At 47.3% G+C, this 19,179-nt stretch overlaps 1 protein-coding gene across 1 annotated transcript in view; it reads left to right on the top strand.

Moving 5' to 3' along the window:
• Nucleotides 1-18,799, top strand: part of ANKMY1 (ankyrin repeat and MYND domain containing 1) — a 55,005-nt gene extending 36,206 nt beyond the window's left edge. Inside the window, exon 18 of the mRNA XM_043462167.1 lies at nucleotides 18,524-18,799. Within this exon, the coding sequence (XP_043318102.1) occupies nucleotides 18,524-18,657 (134 nt within the window). The 3' untranslated portion in view covers nucleotides 18,658-18,799. The remainder of the gene's footprint in view (nucleotides 1-18,523) is intronic.
• Nucleotides 18,800-19,179: the final 380 nt, after the last annotated feature.

The following is a 19,179-nucleotide window of genomic DNA, read 5'->3' as shown; positions in this document are numbered from 1 at the left end:
GGGGTGCCGCACCCCTCAGCTCACAGCTCACTTCCACACGTCGATCCCACACTTGTCTTTCCTCTTGCCCGCGTTTCCTGGGGAGGTTTGCTCTCCCTGACTTGTGAGGACTCCCTAAAGCACACGCCACCCCGTCTCCAGCTCCCATGGGAAGGGCCTTCTCCCGGTTGAACTTGGCCACGTGGAAATGTCTACTCTGTTGTCCACTCTGTCCGTCCTGTCCTTCAGGGGCCAGTTTGCTAGCGTGCTTAGGAAGCAACCCTGGATGAGACTGTACGAGGCTGCACCCAGATTCTACAAATGATTTTCTTGCACTGTGGTTTTCACCTGCTTACCTGTAACTTCATTCTTTCTGGAGTTATTTCTCCACTCTTTTCCAGTAGCATATCGGGCACCTACTGACCAAGTTCATCTTTCAGTGTCCTATCTTTTTGCCTTTTCATACTGTTCATGGAGTTCTCAAGGCAAGAATACGGAAGTGGTTTGCCATTCCCTTCTCCAGTGGACCACAGCACGTTTTGTCAGAACTCTCCACCATGACCCATCCTTCTTGGGTGGCCCTACACAGCATGGCTCATAGTTTCATTGAGTTAGACAAGGCTGTGGTCCATGTGATCAGATTGGTTAGTTTTCTGTGATTGTGGTTTTCAGTCTGTCTGCCCTCTGATGGAGAAGGATAAGAGGCTTATGGAAGCTTCCTGATGGGAGAGACTGACTGAGGGGAAAACTGGGTCTTGTTCTGATGGGCGGGGCCGTGCTCAGTAAATCTTTAATCCAATTTTCTGTTGAGGGGCCAGGCTGTGTTCCCTCCCTGTTGTTTGACCTGAGGCCAAACTATGGGGGTAATGAAGATAATGGCGACCTCCTTCAAAGGTCCCATGCACACACTACCACACCCAGTGCCCCCGATCCTGCAGCAGGCCTTGGCCGGCCCACGCCTCTGCCGGAGATTCCTGGACACACACGGGCAAGTCTGAGTCAGTCTCCTGTGGGGCCCCTGCTCCTTTCTCCTGGGTCCTGGTGCACAGGGTTCTGTTTGTGCCCTACAGGAGTCTCCTTTCCCAGTCCTGTGTGAGTTCTGGCAGCTCTATGGTGGGTTAATGGCGACCTCCTCCAAGAGGGCTTATGCCACTCCCAGGTCTGCTGCACCCAGAGCCCCTGCCCCTGCGGCAGGCCACTGCTGACCTGTTCCTCCGCAGGGGACACTCAGACACAGTCTGTCTCGGTCTCTGTGGGGTCTCTGGGTCCTCGTGCGCACAAGGTATGTTTGAGCCCTCCGGGTGTCTCTGGCGGGTATGAGGATGATTCCAAACGTGATTTCACCCCTCCTACCATCTCTGTGGCTTCTCCTTTGCCCTTGGATGTGGCATATCTCCTCACAGTTGCTCCAGCACCTGTGAGATCAGTGGAGAAATAACTCCAGAGAGAATGAAGAGTAGGGACCAAAGCAAAAACAACCCAGTTGTGGATGTGATTGGTGATGGAAGTAAAGTCTGATGCTGTAAAGAGCAATACTACATTGGGACCTGGAATGTTAGGTTCATGAATCAAGGCAAATTGGAAGTGGTCAAACAGCAGATGGCAAGAGTGAACATCGACATTTTAGGAATCACTAAACTAAAATGGACTGGAATGGGTGAATTTAACTCAGATGACCATTATATCTACTACTGTGGGCAAGAATCCCTTAGAAGAAATGGAGTAGCCATCATAGTCAACAAAAGAGTCTGAAATGCAGTACTTGGATGCAATCTCAAAAACGAAAGAATGATCTCTGTTCGTTTCCAAGGCAAACCATTCAATATCACGGTAATCCAAGCCTATGCCCCGACCAGTAATGCTGAAGAAGCTAAAGTTGAATGGCTCTGTGAAGACCTACAAGAGCTTCTAGAACTAACACCGAAAAAAGATGTCCTTTTCATCATAGTGGACTGGAATGCAAAAGTAGCAAGTCAAGAAACACCTAGAGTAACAGGCAAATTTGGCCTTGGAGTACAGAATGAAGCAGGGCAAAGGCTAATAGAGTTTTGCCAAGAGAATGCACTGGTCATAGCAAACACCCTCTTCCAACAACACAAGAGAAGACTCTACACATGGACATCACCAGATGGCCAACACTGAAATCAGACTGATTATATTCTTTGCAGCCAAAGATGAAGAAGCTCTATATAGTCAGCAAAAACAAGACCGGGAACTGACTGTGCTCAGATCATTAACTCCTTATTGCCAGATTAGGACTTAAATTGAAGAAAGGGGGAAAACCACTAGACCATTCAGGTATGACCTAAATCAAATCCCTTATGATTATACAGTGGAAGTGACAAATAGATTCAAGAGATTAGATATAATAGACAGAGTGCCTGAAGAACTATGGATGGGGGTTCATGACATTGTACAGGAGGCAGGGATCAAGACCATCTCTAAGAAAAAGAAATGCAAAAAGGCAAAAATGGTTGTTTGAGGAGGCCTTACAAATAGCTACGAAAAGAAGAGAAATAAAAGACAAAGGAGAAAAGGAAAGGTATACCCATTTGAATGCAGAGTTCCAAAGAATATCAAGGAGAGATAAGAAAGCCTTCCTCAAAAAAAAAAAAAAAAAAGAAAAGAAAAGAAAAAGAAAGCCTTCCTCAGTGATCAATGCAAAGAAATAGAGGAAAACAATAGAATAGGAAAGACTAGAGATCTCTTCAAGAAAATTAGAGATACCAAGGGAACTTTTCATGCAAAGATGGGCATAATAAAGGACAAATATGATAAGGACCTAACAGAAGCAGAAGATATTAAGAAGAGGTGGCAAGAATACACAGAAGAACTATACAAAAAAGATCTTCACGACCCAGATAACCACAATGGTGTGATCACTCACCTAGAGTCAGACATCCTGGAATGCGAAGTCAAGTAGGCCTTAGGAAGCATCACTACAAACAAAGCTAGTGGAGGTGATGGAATTCCAGTTGAGCTATTTCAAATCCTGGAAGATGATGCTGTGAAAGTGCTGCACTCAATATGCCAGCAAATTTGGAAAAGTCAGCAGTGGCCACAGGACTGGAAAAGGTCAGTTTTCATGCCAATCCTAAAGAAAGGCAATGCCAAAGAATGCTCAAACCACTGCACAATTGCACCCATGTCACATGCTAGTAAAGTAATGCTCAAAATTCTCCAAGCCAGGCTTCAACAGTACGTGCGTGAACCGTGAAATTCCTGATGGTCAAGCTGGATATAGAAAAGGCAGTGGAACCAGAGGTCAAATTGCCATCTGCTGGATCATCAAAAAAGCAAGAGAGTTCCAGAAAAACATCTATTTCTGCTTTATTGACTATACCAAAGCCTTTGTGTGGATCACAACAAACTGTGGAAAGTTCTTAAAGAGATGGGAATACCAGACCACCTGACCTGCGTCTTGAGAAATCTGTATGCAGGTCAAGAAGCAACAGTTAGAACTGGACATGGAACAACAGACTGATTCCATGGAGTATGTCAAGGCTGTATATTGTCACCCTGCTTATTTAACTTTTGTGCAGAGTACATCATGAGAAACGCTGGGCTGGATGAAGCACAGGCTGGAATCAAGATTGCCAGGAGAAATATCAATAACCTCAAATATGCAAATGATACCACACTTATGGCAGAAAGTGAAGAACTGAAGTTGTTCAGTGAAAAAGTTGGCTTAAAGCTCAAGATTCAGAAAACTAAGATCACAGCATTCAGTCCCATCACTTCATGGCAAATAGATGGGCAAGCCGTGGAAACAGGGAGAGACTTTGTTTTTTTGGGCTCCAGAATCACTGCAGATGGTGAATGCAGCCAGGAAATTGAAAGACGCTTGCTCCTTGGAAGAAAAGTTATGACGAACCTAAACAGCATATTAAAAAGCAGAGACATTACTTTGTTAACAAAGGTCTTCCTAGTCAAAGCTATGGTTTTTCCAGTAGTCAACGTATGGATGTGAGAGTTGGGACTATAAAGAAAGTTAAGCGCCAAAGAATTGATACTTTTGAACTGTGGTGTTGGAGAAGACTCTTGAGAGTCCCTTGGACTGCATGGAGATCCAACAAGTCCATCCTAAAGGAAATCAGTCCTGAATATTCATTGGAAGGACTGATGCTGAAGCTGAAACTGCAATACTTTGGCCACCTGATGTGAAGAACTGACTCACTGGAAAAGACCCTGATGCTGGGAAAGATTGAAGGCGGGAGGAGAAGGGGATGCCAGAGGATGAGATGGTTGGATGGCATCCCTGACTCAATGGATATGAGTTTGAGTAAGCTCTGGGAGTCGGTGATGGACAGGGAAGCCTGGCGTGCTGCAGTCCATGGGGTCTCAAGGAATCGGACACAACTGAGCCACTGAACTGAACTGAACCTGTAACTGTATAGTCAGCCTAAAGTTCATTTTGGTGCAGGGCAGGAGACCCGCCTGGCTGGAGGTCACTGCCCGGGATTAGCGCACCAGAGCTCCCATCCTGTGAGATGCAGTGTTGTCCATACTCACTCAGTTGATGGGTCAGGTGTCAGTTCGAGAATGTCTTGTCAGGATGCTCTAATTATTTTCAGTGTTTAGTCTGGGAGACAGTTGGCATCTTTCACGTGTTGTTTTCCAGTCAGCCACGTGTTGCCGTTGTTGATCATTTCTGTTACATGGGAATCCCCGTCATCGGCTTTCACACGTCACACGCAGCCTTCAGCTGCTCAGCTCCGCCTTCATTGTGGGCTCCCCGGTGCTGCCTCGACCGGCGTCCCCTCCGCCCCCTGCCGCCCTGAGGCCATGCCCACTCTCTGTAGTGAACCTGTGCCCTGAGCGCCTCCCCGCCGCGCGGCGTGCTCCGGGCACCTGGGACCCTGCAGAGGAGAAGGACACCGGTGCCCGCCCTGCAGGGCCCATGTTCCAGGAGGCAGAGCCCTGGGGTGGAGAAGGCCCCCGCTGCCGGCCTCCACCAGGGCAGTGGTGGATGCCTCCACCGCGGCCGACCCGCAGCTGGTGCGGCGAGCCTCAGTGCCGTTCCCGGGGGCCTGGCCGCAGGCCCCCAGCGTGGCGGCGCGCAGGCAGCGTAGCCGCCAGCTGTCCCCAGCTCTCTGCGGTCGGCTGTGGGCTCTGCGGCCAGCGACGCCCGGTCCGTCCCTTCTTGGGCTCGCAGGCCGAGGCCGCGGTGGATGCCGCGCCGTCTGTGACTTTCCCGGGGCGCTCTCGGCCTCCGGTTTAACAGCAGGGCGCACGGCCTTCCTTCTTGTGGTTGCCGCACTGAAGTCAGCCGTCCCGGCTCGCATCTCCCCTCCCCTGGGCTGCACCCTGCTCCGTTATCTTGCTCCTGAGCGGCTGCCGGCCCCTGTGTGTTTTCACTGGGGCCACAGGCCAGTGCTGCACTCACCTCCCTCTCTCTCCCGGAACCTCCGCGCCTCCCACCTTGCCGTGGGGGTCACCGTGGTGATGGGAGCCTGTGCTCCGTCAGCCCGCGTCCGTGCCCAACTCTAGGCCGAGGGTCCTCCCTTGGCCGTTCCCCTCCCACGTTGCCGTCGCAGAGACTCCGGCTGGAGCAGGGTTGCAGCCAAGTGGACGGCCTCCCCCTCAGGTCCCGAGTGCCTCGGGCAGCCGGCTGGGATTTCAGACGTGGGGATGGCTCAGGCTGGGCTCCTCCCTCCCATGGACAGAGTCAGACAGGGTAGGGGCCTAGCACTGCCAGTGTGGGTGGAGCAAAGTGGATGTCAGTCATCCCTGGGGCTCCTGCAAAGCCAAGATTCGTTTCCACAAAGTTCTGTGGTGTTACTGAGGCCCTCCTCCCGCTTCTGCCCTCTGAGTGAGAGGAGGCGCCCACCTCCTGCCTGCCTCCTCTGGCTGCTGGGCGGGCCACCTGGCCCCTTAGCTCTCTGAGAACTTGGAGCTGCCTCAGTCAGGCCTGGCTGCAGCGGGAGGGCTCCCGGCAGGCCAGGGTGACCCCACCTGTCCCCCCATGGCCTGGGGCAGAGGAGCCTGCAGACCCTCCCTCGTGGGCCCGCCCCATCGTCGTGAGGGTGGTCCGTCACCTGCTGGGGGCAGGTGGGCGGGGAACACGCCCGGTCCCTGCGGGGCGGTGCTCAGGGCCGCAGAGTTCTGGCTGCCTGCCAGGGGCTGGGCTGAGAGCCGGCCTGGTCTGGTCCATCGGGTGCTTGGCTGAGCGTTTGGGAGAGGGGAGACCAGCCCACCAAGAGGCAGTGGGGACCACATGGCAGTGATAAGCAGGGGTCAAAGTGACTGATGGGGGTCAAGGTTTGGCCAGGGGGGTTGCAGGGGCCAGAGTTCAGTGCAGAAGTGGTCAGTGTGTGGGAGCATCTGGGAGGCGGGGCTGCGGAGAAAAGTGGGGAGGGGACGGGGAGGGGAGGGGGAGGAGAAGGAGGGGGAGGGGAGGGGAGGGGGAAGGGAGGGGAGGTGGAGGAGAAGGAGGGGGAGGGGAGGGGAGGGGAGGGGGCCGCCCACAGACGCGGGAAGGGGAGACAGCAGGAAGGGGAGACAGGGCGTGGCGGGTTGGGGTTTCTCCTGCCCTGTTCAACTGAGGCGGATGCGTGTGTGAGTGTGTGTGTCCATGTGCGCCTGTGAGTGTGTAGAGGGTCATGACAAGTGGGTGGAGAGCCGAGTTCCCCGGGGCTGCCTCTCCAGGCAGCTGCTGAGGAGTCAGTCTGCGGGGAGTGAGTGGTCCGAGGCGCCCTCCGCTTCTCTCCTTCCCGTCCCCCCCGCCCCCTCCTCCCCCAACTTGAGTCTGTGCCCGATGCCCGGCTCACCCCGCCCTCCAGGACCCTCACTCCCACCTCCCTGCCCTCCAGGCTTCTCTCGGCCACCCACCTGGACTCCTGCCCCGCCGTCCTTCATCCTTCGGGCTGAGAAGAGAAGCCCTGCCCCCTGCCCCAGACCCGCCCCAAGGGCAGCTGAGGGGGGGGCAGACGGAAGGCAGGACCGCGGAGGGCGCAGTGTCCCAGGGTAATCGTGGGTGACTGCAGAGCGCGGGGCCGTGGGGACCTTCAGAGTCCAGACTCGGTCATGAGGACGGTGGAGGAGTAAGGGGGCCAGACGAGGGTGCAGGCGGAGGGGCCAGCGAGCAGGCCGGTGGCCGGCGGTGCCCGAGGTGGGCGTGCCCCAGAGCAGGCGAGCTCCGGGAGGTGGAGCGAGGCAGGAGCGGGCAGGGGTTGATGGGCCCCTCTTCGAGCAGGGGAGTCCGGGGCTGGGTGCGGGCCACGGGGACGTTACACGGGGAGCCCATGTCCTCAGCATGAGGGGAGGGGCGGTGCTGGGGATGGAGGCTGGAGCCTGGGCCAGATAAGGTCAGGGGAACCTCCGGAGGAGATGGCCGGGGAGCTGGAGGTGGGGCGCAGCCTGGGAGGCAGCTTGGGATGGGCAAGGGCAGTGGCATTGGGCTTGGAATGTTGGTGGTTGACATAAAGGGCCCGGAATTTGTGGGTGTCAGGATTCTGCCCAGAAGCCAGCATTCTGTGTTCTGCAGAGGTGGGGTGGGGGCAGGGTGAGTCTCAGGAAGGATGCAGAAAACAGGTTTGTGTGTCCTGGAGCTTCAGGTGTCCTTCCCGGCCACAAAGCCCCCCGCTGGAAGTGTGGGGCACTGCGGTCCATGGATTCACAGAGTACTGGGCACGACGTGGCCACTGAACAGCAGCAACAGTATTCCATTGTGTGAATAGACCACGGTCTCTTTACCTTCATCTGTCGGTGGGTACTTAGATTGCCTCCGTGTCTTGGCTGTTGTAAACATTGCTTCTGTGAATATTGGGGTGTTTTGTCATTGTTGAGTTGCTAAGTATGTCCAGTTCTTTGCAACCCTGTGGACTTCAGCACGCCAGGCTTCCCTGTCCATCACCAGCTCCTGGAATTTGCTCAAACTCATGTCCATCGAGTTGGTGATACCATCTCACCATCTCATCCTCTGCCACCCTCTTCTCCTTTTGCCTTCAATCTTTCCCAGCATTTTTGGGGTGCATCAGTTCAGTTCAGTTCAGTCGCTCAATCGTGTCCAACTCTTTGCGACCCATGAGTCGTAGCATGCCAGGCCTCCCTGTCCATTACAAACTCCTGGAGTTTACTCAAAATTGGAGTTACTCATCCATCGAGTTGGTGATGCCATCCAGCCATCTCATCCTCTGTCGTCCCCTTCTCCTCCTGCCCCCAGTCCCTCCCAGCATCAGGGTCTTTTCCAATGAGTCAGCTCTTCACATCAGGTGGCCAAAGTATTGGAGTTTCAGCTTCAGCATCAGTCCTTCCAATGAACACCCAGGACTGATCTCCTTCAGGATGGACTGGTTGGATCTCCTTGCAGTCCAAGGGACTCTCAAGAGTCTTCTCCACACCACAGTTGAAAAGCATCAATTCTTCGGTGCTCAGCTTTCGTCACAGTCCAACTCTCACATCCACACATGATTACTGGAAAAACCATAGCCTTGACTAGACAGACCTTTGTTGGCAAAGTAATGTCTCTGCTTTTTAATATGCTATCTAGATTTCTCATTGGGGTGCATATGTCTTTTCAAATTAGTGTTTTCCTTTTCTTTGGGTTCTAAATACCTAAGTGGGATTGATAGATTGTATGATAGTTCTGTTTTTAATTTTTGGAGGGAACTCCATGCTGTTTTCCATAGTGGCTGCACCAATTTCTATTCCCACCAACAGTGCCTGAGGGTTCCGTTTTCTCCACATCGCTGCCAATGCATATTTATTGTCTTTTTGAAGATGGCCATTTTGACAGGTATGAAGTAGTATCTCAGGAGTTTTTGATTTGAATTTCCCTGATGGTTAGTGATGTTGAGCATCTTTTCATGTGTATGTTGGCCATCTGTCTGTCTGCTTTGGAAACATGCTTATTCAGGTGCTCTGCCCATTTTTAAATCAGATTGGGCATTTAAAAACATATTGACTTGTATGAGTTGTTTATATGTTTTGGGTAGTAACGCCTTACCAGACATATCATTTACAAATATCTTCTCCTGTTCAGTAGGTGGCCTTTTCATCTTGATGATGGTTTCCTTCATTGTGCAAAAGCTTTTTAGCTTGATGTAGTCCCATTTGATTATTTTTGCTTTTTTAAAAGCCTTTGCCTGAAGAGACAGATTCATAAAAATAGTGTTAAGGATGATGATATCAGAGACAACACTGCTTGTGTTTTCTTCTCGGAGTTGTATGGTTTCAGGTCTTAACTTTCAAGTCTTTAGTCCATTTTGAATTTCTTTTTGTATACAGTATGACATGGTGGTCCAGTTTGATGATTTTACCTGTAGCTGCCCAGTTTTCCCAACACCACTTATTGAAGAGTCTGTCTTTCCCCCATCATATTTTTTTCTTCCTTGTGGTAGATTAATTGACCATGTGTGAGTGGGCTTATTTCTGGGCTCCTTTTTCTGCTCCACTATCTATGTGTCTGTTTTTCTGTCAGTACCACTCTGTTTTGATAATTATAGCTTTGTAATAGAGTTAGAAATCAGGACGTATGATGCCTTCTTTGTTCTTTCTCAAGATTGCTTTGGCTATTTGAAGTCTTTTATGGTTCCATACACATTCTGGAATCATTTTCTCTGTTTCAGTGAAAAAAAATGTCATTAGTATTTGATAGAGATTGCATTGAATCTGTAGATTGCTTTGGGTTGTATGGTTATTTTAACAGTATTAACTCTACTAATCCATGTGCAAGTGATAGCTTTCCATTTGTATGTATAGTCTTCAACGCCCTTCTTCAGTGTCTTACAGTTTTCACAGTACAGGTGTTTTACTTTCTTGGTTACATTTATTCCTAGGAGCTTTATTTTATCTGACTTGATTGTAAATGAGATTGTTTTCTTATTTTCTCTTTCTGATAATCCATTATTAGTGTATGGAAAAGCAACAGAATTCTGAATATTAATTTTGTATGCTGCAAATTTACTGAAATTATTTATTATAATATTTCTAATGGTTTGTTGGTGGAGTCTTTAGGGTTTTCTCTATATAGTATCAAGTCATCTGTAAATAGTGACAGTTTTCCTTCTTTCCTCCAGTTTGGATGCCTTTTGTTGTCTTGAGTGCTATGTCTTCCAATACTGTGTTAAATAGAAATGATGAGAGTAGGCATCCTTGTCTTGTTCCTAATCTTAAAAGAAAAGCTTTTAGATTTTCACCATTGACTATGATGTTAGCTGTGAGTTTGTCTCAAATGGTCTTTATTATGTTGAGGTACATTCCCTCTATAGCAATTTTGTTGAGAGTTTGTTTTTTTTTTAAATCACAAATGGGTATTGAATTTTGTCAAATGCTTTTTTTGTTATTTATTGAGATGATCACATGATTTTTATCCTTTGTTTTGCTAACGTGGTGTTTCATGTTGATTGATTTGCTTATATTGAACCGTTTTGCATCCCTGGAATAAATCCCACTTGATAATGATGTGTGATCATATTAATTTATTGTTGAATTCAATTTGACAATATTTTGTTGAGACTATTTGCATCTTTGTTCATCAGGGATATTAGTTGATGATTTTCTCTTTTTATAGTGAGTTTGTCTGGTTTTGATATCAGAGTGAGGCTGGCCTCAGAATGAGTTTGGAAGTGTTCCCTTGTAATAGTTTGAGAAGGACAGGTGTTACTACTTTATAAAATGTTTGAGAGAATTCACCTGTGAAGTCATTTAGCCCTGGAATTTTATTTATTGGGAGTTTTTAAATTACTGATTCAGTTTCATTACTAGTAGTCAGTCTGGTCAGATTTTCTATTTCTTCCTGATTCAGAATGGAAGATTGTGTTTCCAGGAACTTACCCATTTCTTCTAAGTTGTGCAATTTGTTGGCATATAACTGTTCATAGTATTTCCATATGATGGTGTGTATTTTTGAGATATTGGTTGTAACTTCTCTTTCACTTCTAAGTTTTAAAATTTGGGCCACTCCTTTTTCCCTTGATAACTCTGGCTACAGGTTTATCAATTTTATCTTTTCAAAAAAAACAGCTATTATTTTTATTGACCTTTTCTAATACTTTTTGGTCTCTATTTTATTTATTTCCACTCTGATCTTTATTATTTCCTTCCTTCTGTTAAGTTCGGACTTTGGTCTTCTTTTTCTAATCTTTTAAGTGGAAAGTTAGGTAGTTTATTTGGGAAGTTTTTTTGGTTTATTTGTTTCTTTGGGTAGAACCAACTGGAGCTGACTCTGCCTCAGATTATGAACTCCTTATTGCAGAGTACATCATGAGAAATGCTGGGCTGGAGGAAGCACAAGCTGGAATCAAGATTGCTGGGAGAAATATCAATAACCTCAGATATGCGGATGACACCACCCTTATGGCAGAAAGTGAAGGAGAAAGAGCCTGTTGATGAAAGTGTAAGAGGAGAGTGAAAAAGTTGGCTTAAAGCTCAACATTCAGAAAACTAAGATCATGGCATCTGGTCCCATCACTTCATGGCAAATAGATGGGGAAACAGTGGGAACAGTGGCTGAATTTATTTCCTTGGGCTCTGAAATCACTGCAGATGGTGACTGCAGCCATGAAATTAAAAGACACTTTCTCCTTGGAAGGAAAGTTATGACCAACCTATACAGCATATTAAAAAGCAGAGACATCACTCTGTCAACAAAGGTCCATCTCGTCAAGGCTATGGTTTTTCCAGTGATCATGTATGGATGTGAGAGTTGGACTATAAAGAAAGCTGAACGTTACCATTTTTCTAGATTCCATATATTTAGAAAGATGGTAACAATAACCCTGTATGTGAGACAGCAAGAGAGACACAGATGTATTGAACAGTCTTTTGGACTCTGTGGGAGAGAGCAAGGGTGGGATGAGAGAATGGCATTGTAACATGTACATTATCATATGTGAAACGAATCGCCAGTCCAGGTTTGATGCATGATACAGGGTGCTCGGGGCTGGTGCACTGGGATGACCCAGAGGGATGGGATGGGGAGGGAGGTGGGAAGGGGGTTCTGGATGGGGAACACATGTACACCCATGGCAGAGTCAAGTCAATGTATGGCAAAACCAATACAATGTTGTAAAGTAAAATAAATTAATTAATTTAAACAACAAAAAAAAGCTGAATGCCAAAGAATTTATGCTTTTGAACTGTGGTGTTGGAGAAGACTCTTGAGAGTCCCTTGAACTGCAAGGAGATCCAACCAGTCCATCCTAAAGGAGATCAGTCCTGGGTGTTCATTGGAAGGACTGATGCTGAAGCTGAAACTCCAGTACTTGGGCCACCTGATTCGAAGAGCTGACTCACTTGAAGACCCTGATGCTGGGAAAGATTGAAGGCAGGGGGAGAAGGGGACGACAGAAGATGCGATGGTTGGATGGCATCAACGACTCAATGGACATGGGTTTGGGTAGACTCGGGAGTTGGTGATGGACACGGAGGCCTGGTGTGCTGCGGTCCACAGGGTCGCAAAGAGTCAGACATGACTGAGCGACTGAACTGAACTGAAATATTGCAGAATTCAGGCTTAAGCTGAAGAAAGTAGGGAACACCACTACGCCATTCAGATACGACCTAAATCAAATCTCTTATGATTATACACTGGAGGTGACAAATAGATTCAAGGGATTAGATGTGGTAGACAGAATGCCTGAAGGACTGTGGACAAAGGTTCATAACATTGTATAGGAGGCAGTGACCAAAACCATCCCAAAGAAAAAGAAATGCAAGAAGGCAAAGTGTTTGTCTGAGAAGGCTTTACAAGTAGCTAAGAAAAGAAAAGAAGTGAAAGCCTAAGGAGAGAGGGAAAAATATACCTAACTGAATGCAGAGTTCCAGAGAATAGCAAGGAGAGATAAGAAAGCTGTAAGTGAACAATGCAAAGAAATAGAAGAAAACAATAGAATGAGAAAGAGATCTCTTCAAGAAAACTGGAGATAGATATCAAGGGAACATTTCATGCAAAGATGGGCACAATAAAGGAGAGAAAGGTAAGGACCTAACAGAAGCAGAAGAGATTAGGAAGAGGTGACAGCTATACAGAGAAGAACTATAAAGAAAGGTCTTAATGACCTGGATAACCACTCACCTAGCGCCAGACATCCTGGAGTGTGAAGTCAAGTGGGCCTTAGGAAACATTACTGCAAACAAAGCTAGTGGAGGTGATGGAATTCCAGCTGAGCTATTTAAAATCCAAAAAGGTGATGGTATTAAAGTGCTGCACTCAATATGGCAGCAAATTTGGAAAACTCAGCAGTGGCCACAGGACTGGAAAAGGTCAGTTTTCATTCCAATCCCAAAGAAGGGCAATACCAAATAATGTTCAAGTTATCACACAATTGCATTCATCTCACATGCTAGCAAGGTAATGCTGAAAATCCTTCAATTTAGACTTCAACAGTATGTGAACTGAGAACTTCCAGATGTACAGGCTGGATATAGAAAAGGCAGAGGAACTAGAGATCAAACTGCCAACATTCCTTGGATCATAGAGAAAGCAAAGAATTCCAGAAAAACATCTACATCTGCTCCATTTGACTGTGTGGATCACACTGGAAAATTCTTCAAGAGATGGGAATACCAGACCACTTTACCTGTCTCATGAGAAGCCTCTTTGCAGGATAAGAAGAAGCAGTTAGAACCAGACATGTAGCAATGGACGGGTCAAAATCGGGAAAGGAGTATGTCAAGTCTGTATGTTGTCGCCCTGCTTATTTACCTTATATACAAATTACATCATGCAGAGTACCTGGCAGGATGAATCACAAGCTGGAATCAAGATTGCCAGGAGAAATATCAGCAACCTCAGATATGCAGATGGTATCACTCTAATGGCAGAAAATGAAGAGAGACTTAGGAGCCTCTTGATGAGGGTGAAAGAGGAGAGTGAAAATCTAGCTTAAAATACAACATTATAAAAACTAAGATCATGGCATCCAGTCCCATTACTTCATGGCAAATGAGGGGGAGAAGTGGAAACAGTGACAGATTTTATTTTCCTGGGCTCCAAAATCATTGTGGACAGTGACTGCAGCCATGAAATTAAAAGGTGCTCCTTGGAAGGAAAACTATGATAAACCTAGATAGCATGTTAAAAAGCAGAGGTATCACTTTGCCAACAAAGGTCCTTCTAGTCAAAACTATGGTTTTTCCAGTAGTCATGTACAGATGTGAGAGTTGGACCATAAAGAGGGCTGAGCCCTGAAGGTTTGATGCTTTTGAATTGTGGTGCTGAAGGACTCCTGAGAGGCAGCAGGGAGATCCAACCAGTCAGTCCTAAAGAAAATCAACCCTGAATATTCATTGGAAGGACTGATGCTGAAGCTCCAGTACTTGGTTACCTAATGTGAAGAGCTGACTCATTGGAAAAGACCCTGATGCTGGGAAAGATTGAAGGCAGTAGGAGAAGGGGATGAGACAGAGGATGAAATAGTTGGATAGCATCACCAACTCTATGAACAAGAGTTTGGGCAAACTTCAGGAGATTGTGATGGACAGGAAGCCTAGTGTGCTGCAGTCCATGGGGTTGCAAAGATTTGAACAGGACTTAATGACTGAACAACAACAAAGGTCTATGTTGCTACCAATTTACCTCTTAGAACTGCTTTGATGCATTCCACAGATTTTGGAGAGTTGTGTTTCTATTTTCATTCATTTTGAGGTGTTTTTTATCTTTGATTTCTTCATGGACTCTTTTTCAGTAGCATGTCAGTCAGTCTCCACATGTTTTTTACCCACTTTCTTCCTGCGATAGAGTACTAATTTCATACCACTGTGTTCAGAAGAGATGCTTGATACAATTTCAGTCTTAAATCTGTTGAGACTTGTTTTGTGGCCTAGCATGTCATCTGTCCTGGAGAATGCTCCCCATGCACTCGAAAAGAATGTGTATTCTGCTGTTCTGGGATGGAATGTTCAATAGACATCTATCAAGTCTTTTTGACGTAGTGTGTCATTTAAGGCCCTTGTTTCCTTATTGATTTTCTATCTGGATGAACAATTCATTGACGTATGTCAGGTATTACTTTCAGCTTTTCTCTTTCTGTCTTAATGTCTGCTTTGTATATTTTAGGTGCTCCTATGTCAAATGCATATATGTTTATGAACGTTATATCCTGTTCTTGGAATAGTTACTGTATCATTATATGATGCCTTCTTTGTCTTTTGTTATAGACTTTGTTTTAAATTCTGTTTTGTCTAATACGTATATTACTAACCCACCTTTATTTTGTTTCTGTCTTCAAGGAATATCTTTTTCCATTCTTTCATTTTCAGCCTGTGTGTCTTTAGTTCTGAGATGAATCTCTTATGGGCAGCATATGGATAGGGTTTTTTTTTTTTTTTAAACAAACACATTCAGCTATGTAATATCTTTTTAATGGAAGTGATTCTTGACAGGTATGTACTTACCGCCATTCTGTTACTTATTTTCTAGCTGTTTTTGTAGTTCTTCTCTGATCTTTTCTTTTTTTAGTCTTTCTCTCCCCTTGTGGTTTGATAACTTTCTTTAATGTTATTTTTGCTTTCCTTTCTCTTTTTTGTGTGTATCTGTTGTAGGGTTTTGCTTTGTGGTTACTGGGAGGTTCATATATATGTCTCTATATAACTGTGTCTGTTGGTGATGGACAGGGAGGCCTGGCGTGCTGTGACTCATGGGGTCGCAAAGAGACACGACTGAGCAACTGAACTGAACTGATGTCTATCTATATCTCTTTATCTAATTTGTTTTACACTGATAATCATTTTAATTCAAACACATTCTAAAAACTACATTTTTTTTACTCCCCCACTCCACAATTTTGTTTTGATGTCATATTTTACATCTCTATGTGTATCTCTTAAGTCCTTATTGTAGTTGTATGTAATTTTATGATTTTTGTCTTTTAACCTTTGTAATAGCTTAAATTTTAAGTTGTTGATCCACTGCCTTTACTATATATTTGCCTTTCCAGTGAAATATTTTTCCTTCATAGATTTTCTTATTTCTTTTTATGGCCTTTTCTTTTTTTGATTAAAGAGGGCCCCTTAACATTTCTTGTAACGCTAGTTCAGTGGTGACAAAGCCTTTTAGTTTTTGCTTGTCTGCGGCACTCTTCTTCAGTCCTGAATGGTGATCTTGTTGGGTAGAGTATCTTTGGTTGCAGGTTTTCCCTTTCAGTACTTTAAATACATCATGCCACTCCCTTCTGGCCTACAGAGTTTCTAATGAAACGTCAGCTGGTAGCCTTATGGAGGTTCCCTTATTTGTGACTTTCTCTTGCTGCCTTTAACGTCCTCTCTCTCCCTTCACATTTTGCCATTTCACTTATGATATGTCTCGGTGTGTGTCCCTCTTGTTCATCTTGTTTGGGACCCTCTGTGACCTTTACCTGGATATCTGCTTCCTTCTTCAGGAAAGGGATGTTTTCAGCCATTATTTTATCAAATACATTTTCTGCCCTGTTTTCTCTCCCCTCCTTCTGGGGCTCCTACAGTGCGAAGGTTAGTATGCTTGATGTTGTCTGAGGTTCTTTAAACTGTCCTCGTTTTAAGAGAAATGTTTTCTTCCTGCTGTTCTGATTGGGTGATCCCCGTGACTGTCTCCCAGGTCACTATGTGTTCCTCTGGATCAGCTCGTCTGCAGTTGACTCCCTGTAGTGTGATTTTCATTTCAGTGACTTCTTTTGCTCTGGTTGGTTCTTTTTTTTGTATTTTCTAATTCTTTGTTGAAGTTCTCACTGTACTCCTAAATTCTTTCCCCAAGTTTGCTCAGTATTTCTCTGGACTGTTGCTTTGAACTTTTTTTTTTTTTTTGCTTTGAACTTTTTATCCAGTAGATTACTTATCTGTGTTTCTTCAGGGTCTTTCTCCCCCTGGGGTTTCATCTTGTTTTTTTATTTGGAACATGTTCCTCTGTCTCCTCAGTTTGTTTGGCTTTCTCTGTCTCTACGAAATTATGCAAACTTTTTGCCGGTTTTAAAGGCACGTCCTCGTGGGAGCTTTATCCACACTTTATCCACTGTGCCAGTTTCCCTAATACCTAATGTTCTCGGTGTGCTCTCTCCGCTGGTGTGTTGGAATTTTAAAACCTGAGCTCCTACCAAGGGGGATTTTCTATTCCCTCTCTCCCCAAGTGAATCACATTCTGCCTGACACTGGGCGAATCCTATGGCTTCTTTCATATCTGCTCCTCTCCACTGTCAGCTGAGGACCAGTGGGATGCCCACCCTCCTGGAAGTCTCTTCTGCTCAGAGCCCTGGCGGCAAAGCTTTCCTGGCCCCTCTGCCCACAGGGAAAACTTTTTCTTCCTTCCACAGTCCAGGCCGCACAGGGCTGCCAGGTCCATACCTGTGATGCCCTGAAGGAGATACTTCTGCATCTGATATCCACCCACACACTCACTACGGCCATACAGGTTTTTTAAGTGTGTGGGACTTAGCTCTCCCGTGACTTCAGGTGGCCATTGACTTTATATTAATAAACATTGATTTTGCCCAACATTTTGATGTGTCTGCCAGGAATGCGGTCATTTCAACAGTTACCATGCTGCTATGACTTCTTCAAAATAGACATTTCTGAATACTTACCTCTCTTTCTTGATACTCTCACCTTGGGCCAGTCGGTCTGATTCCCCAGGTAGATGCTGGTGCATATTTTGAGAATTTTGATAAGTTTCTTGCTGGTTTTTCTCTGTTTTCCCAGGTTGGGTATAGAAATAGGTTTGTGGTATAATAGAAACTGGGAAGGTTCTTGTTATTTTTTAGGCCAATAGAGGAAGGAGGGAAACAGGGTCATGGAGGTTTCACTTTGGCCTCCCTACTGGCTCAGTTGGTAAGGAAGCTGCCTGTGATGCGGGAGACCTGGGTTTGATCCCTGGCTTGGACGATCTCCTGGAGAAGGAAATGGCAACCCACTCCAGTATTCTTGCCTGGAGTTCCCATGGACAGAGGAGCCTGGTGGGATGCAGTACATGGGGTCACGAAGAGTTGGACACGACTGAGCGACTTAGTGCGCACACACAGGTCTCACTTTAGAGGGCTGGCTCCTCTCTGGAAGGAGTCCCTGCCGTGCAGGGGGTGTCTGCAGGGGTCCCACCCACGTGCCCCATCTTTGATGGCTCTGACACGTGACTTGCGATGTCTTCACTTTCTCATAGGGACACAGACATTCTTCCACTGTTCACTAGGGACTTAGGGTTGGGGAGTCAGTTCTCCATTCAGAACCTGAGTAGCTGCGCTGTGATGATAACCATCATTTCTAGACAGAAGGGTTGTCTCCAGGTAAAGGAATGCTGAGTGTGTGTGTGTGTGTACGCATGCGTGCCTAAGTGTGTACCCGTGCCCAGGCCACGCACAGGCGGCTCCGAGGCGCTGGCTGCTCTGCACCCATCAGCGTGGGTCAGGATGTCTGTGACTTCCGGATCCCCACGAGAAATGAACAGGACCAGGAGGCAACGAGGGAGCCTCTCACTGCCCAGCACCTGGCCTGGAGCGGGCAGCGCTTGGGAGCTCCCCGGGCCTGACCCAGGGCGGGGAGGGCCCAGTGCTCTAGGACAAGGACAGCCCCCTCCCCCCCTGAGCTGGGGGCTGTCCCGTGCTGGACGCTGCCTTACCTGTGCCCTCCTTTCCCCTGACAGGGAGAATGTACCCAATGGCATTCATAAAGAAACCCCTGAAGCAACTTGGCAACGAGCCCCAGGGGTCTGAGGCCCTGAAGCCCTCAAGCAAGTCGAGGTGCTGCATCTCATACTCCACCTATAGTCACGAGTGAGCGTCTGGGTGCCTCGCGGACTCCACAGGGCTCTCAGAGCCCCCGAGGCTTCCTCCTGGCCTGCCAAGGGAAGACGGCCTTCACAGCGACCTTGGCCTCCGGGAGAAGCTGGGCCACTGGGCACCGAGGCCCGTCAGGACTCGAGCAGGGGCAGGCAGGTGAGCACCCCACGTGGCCCGACGGGAAGCCTGGGCCGCGCCCTGCAGGTCTCCCTCCGAGGAGCCACCTCCTCCTCCCGGAGTGTGCTGCCCGGCCCCTCGTTGAGCCGGGGGCCCTTGGCGCTCCAGGGCCCGGACAACCGAGAAGCTTTGTTGAACGCTTGCACGGCAAGCCAGTGTGGGCGGCGATGCCCGAATAAAGTGACTGTCAGTGGCTCGTGCCTCTGCTACAGCCTCTGGCTGAGGTCCAGGGCCCGCACGCGGTGTGATGCTGGAGAGGCCGCCCCGCTGGGGCTGCAGGGCACGTGGGGGTACAAGGGCAGGGCTGGTGGCCTCACTCAGGGGTTGTGCAGGACTGTGCCTG

The sequence above is a fragment of the Cervus canadensis genome, chromosome 2 (assembly GCF_019320065.1).
Source record: "Cervus canadensis isolate Bull #8, Minnesota chromosome 2, ASM1932006v1, whole genome shotgun sequence".
Taxonomy (NCBI): Eukaryota; Metazoa; Chordata; class Mammalia; order Artiodactyla; family Cervidae; genus Cervus; species Cervus canadensis.
The sequence above is the reverse complement of the archived record's forward strand: the minus strand, read 5'-3'. Positions and strand labels throughout refer to the sequence as shown.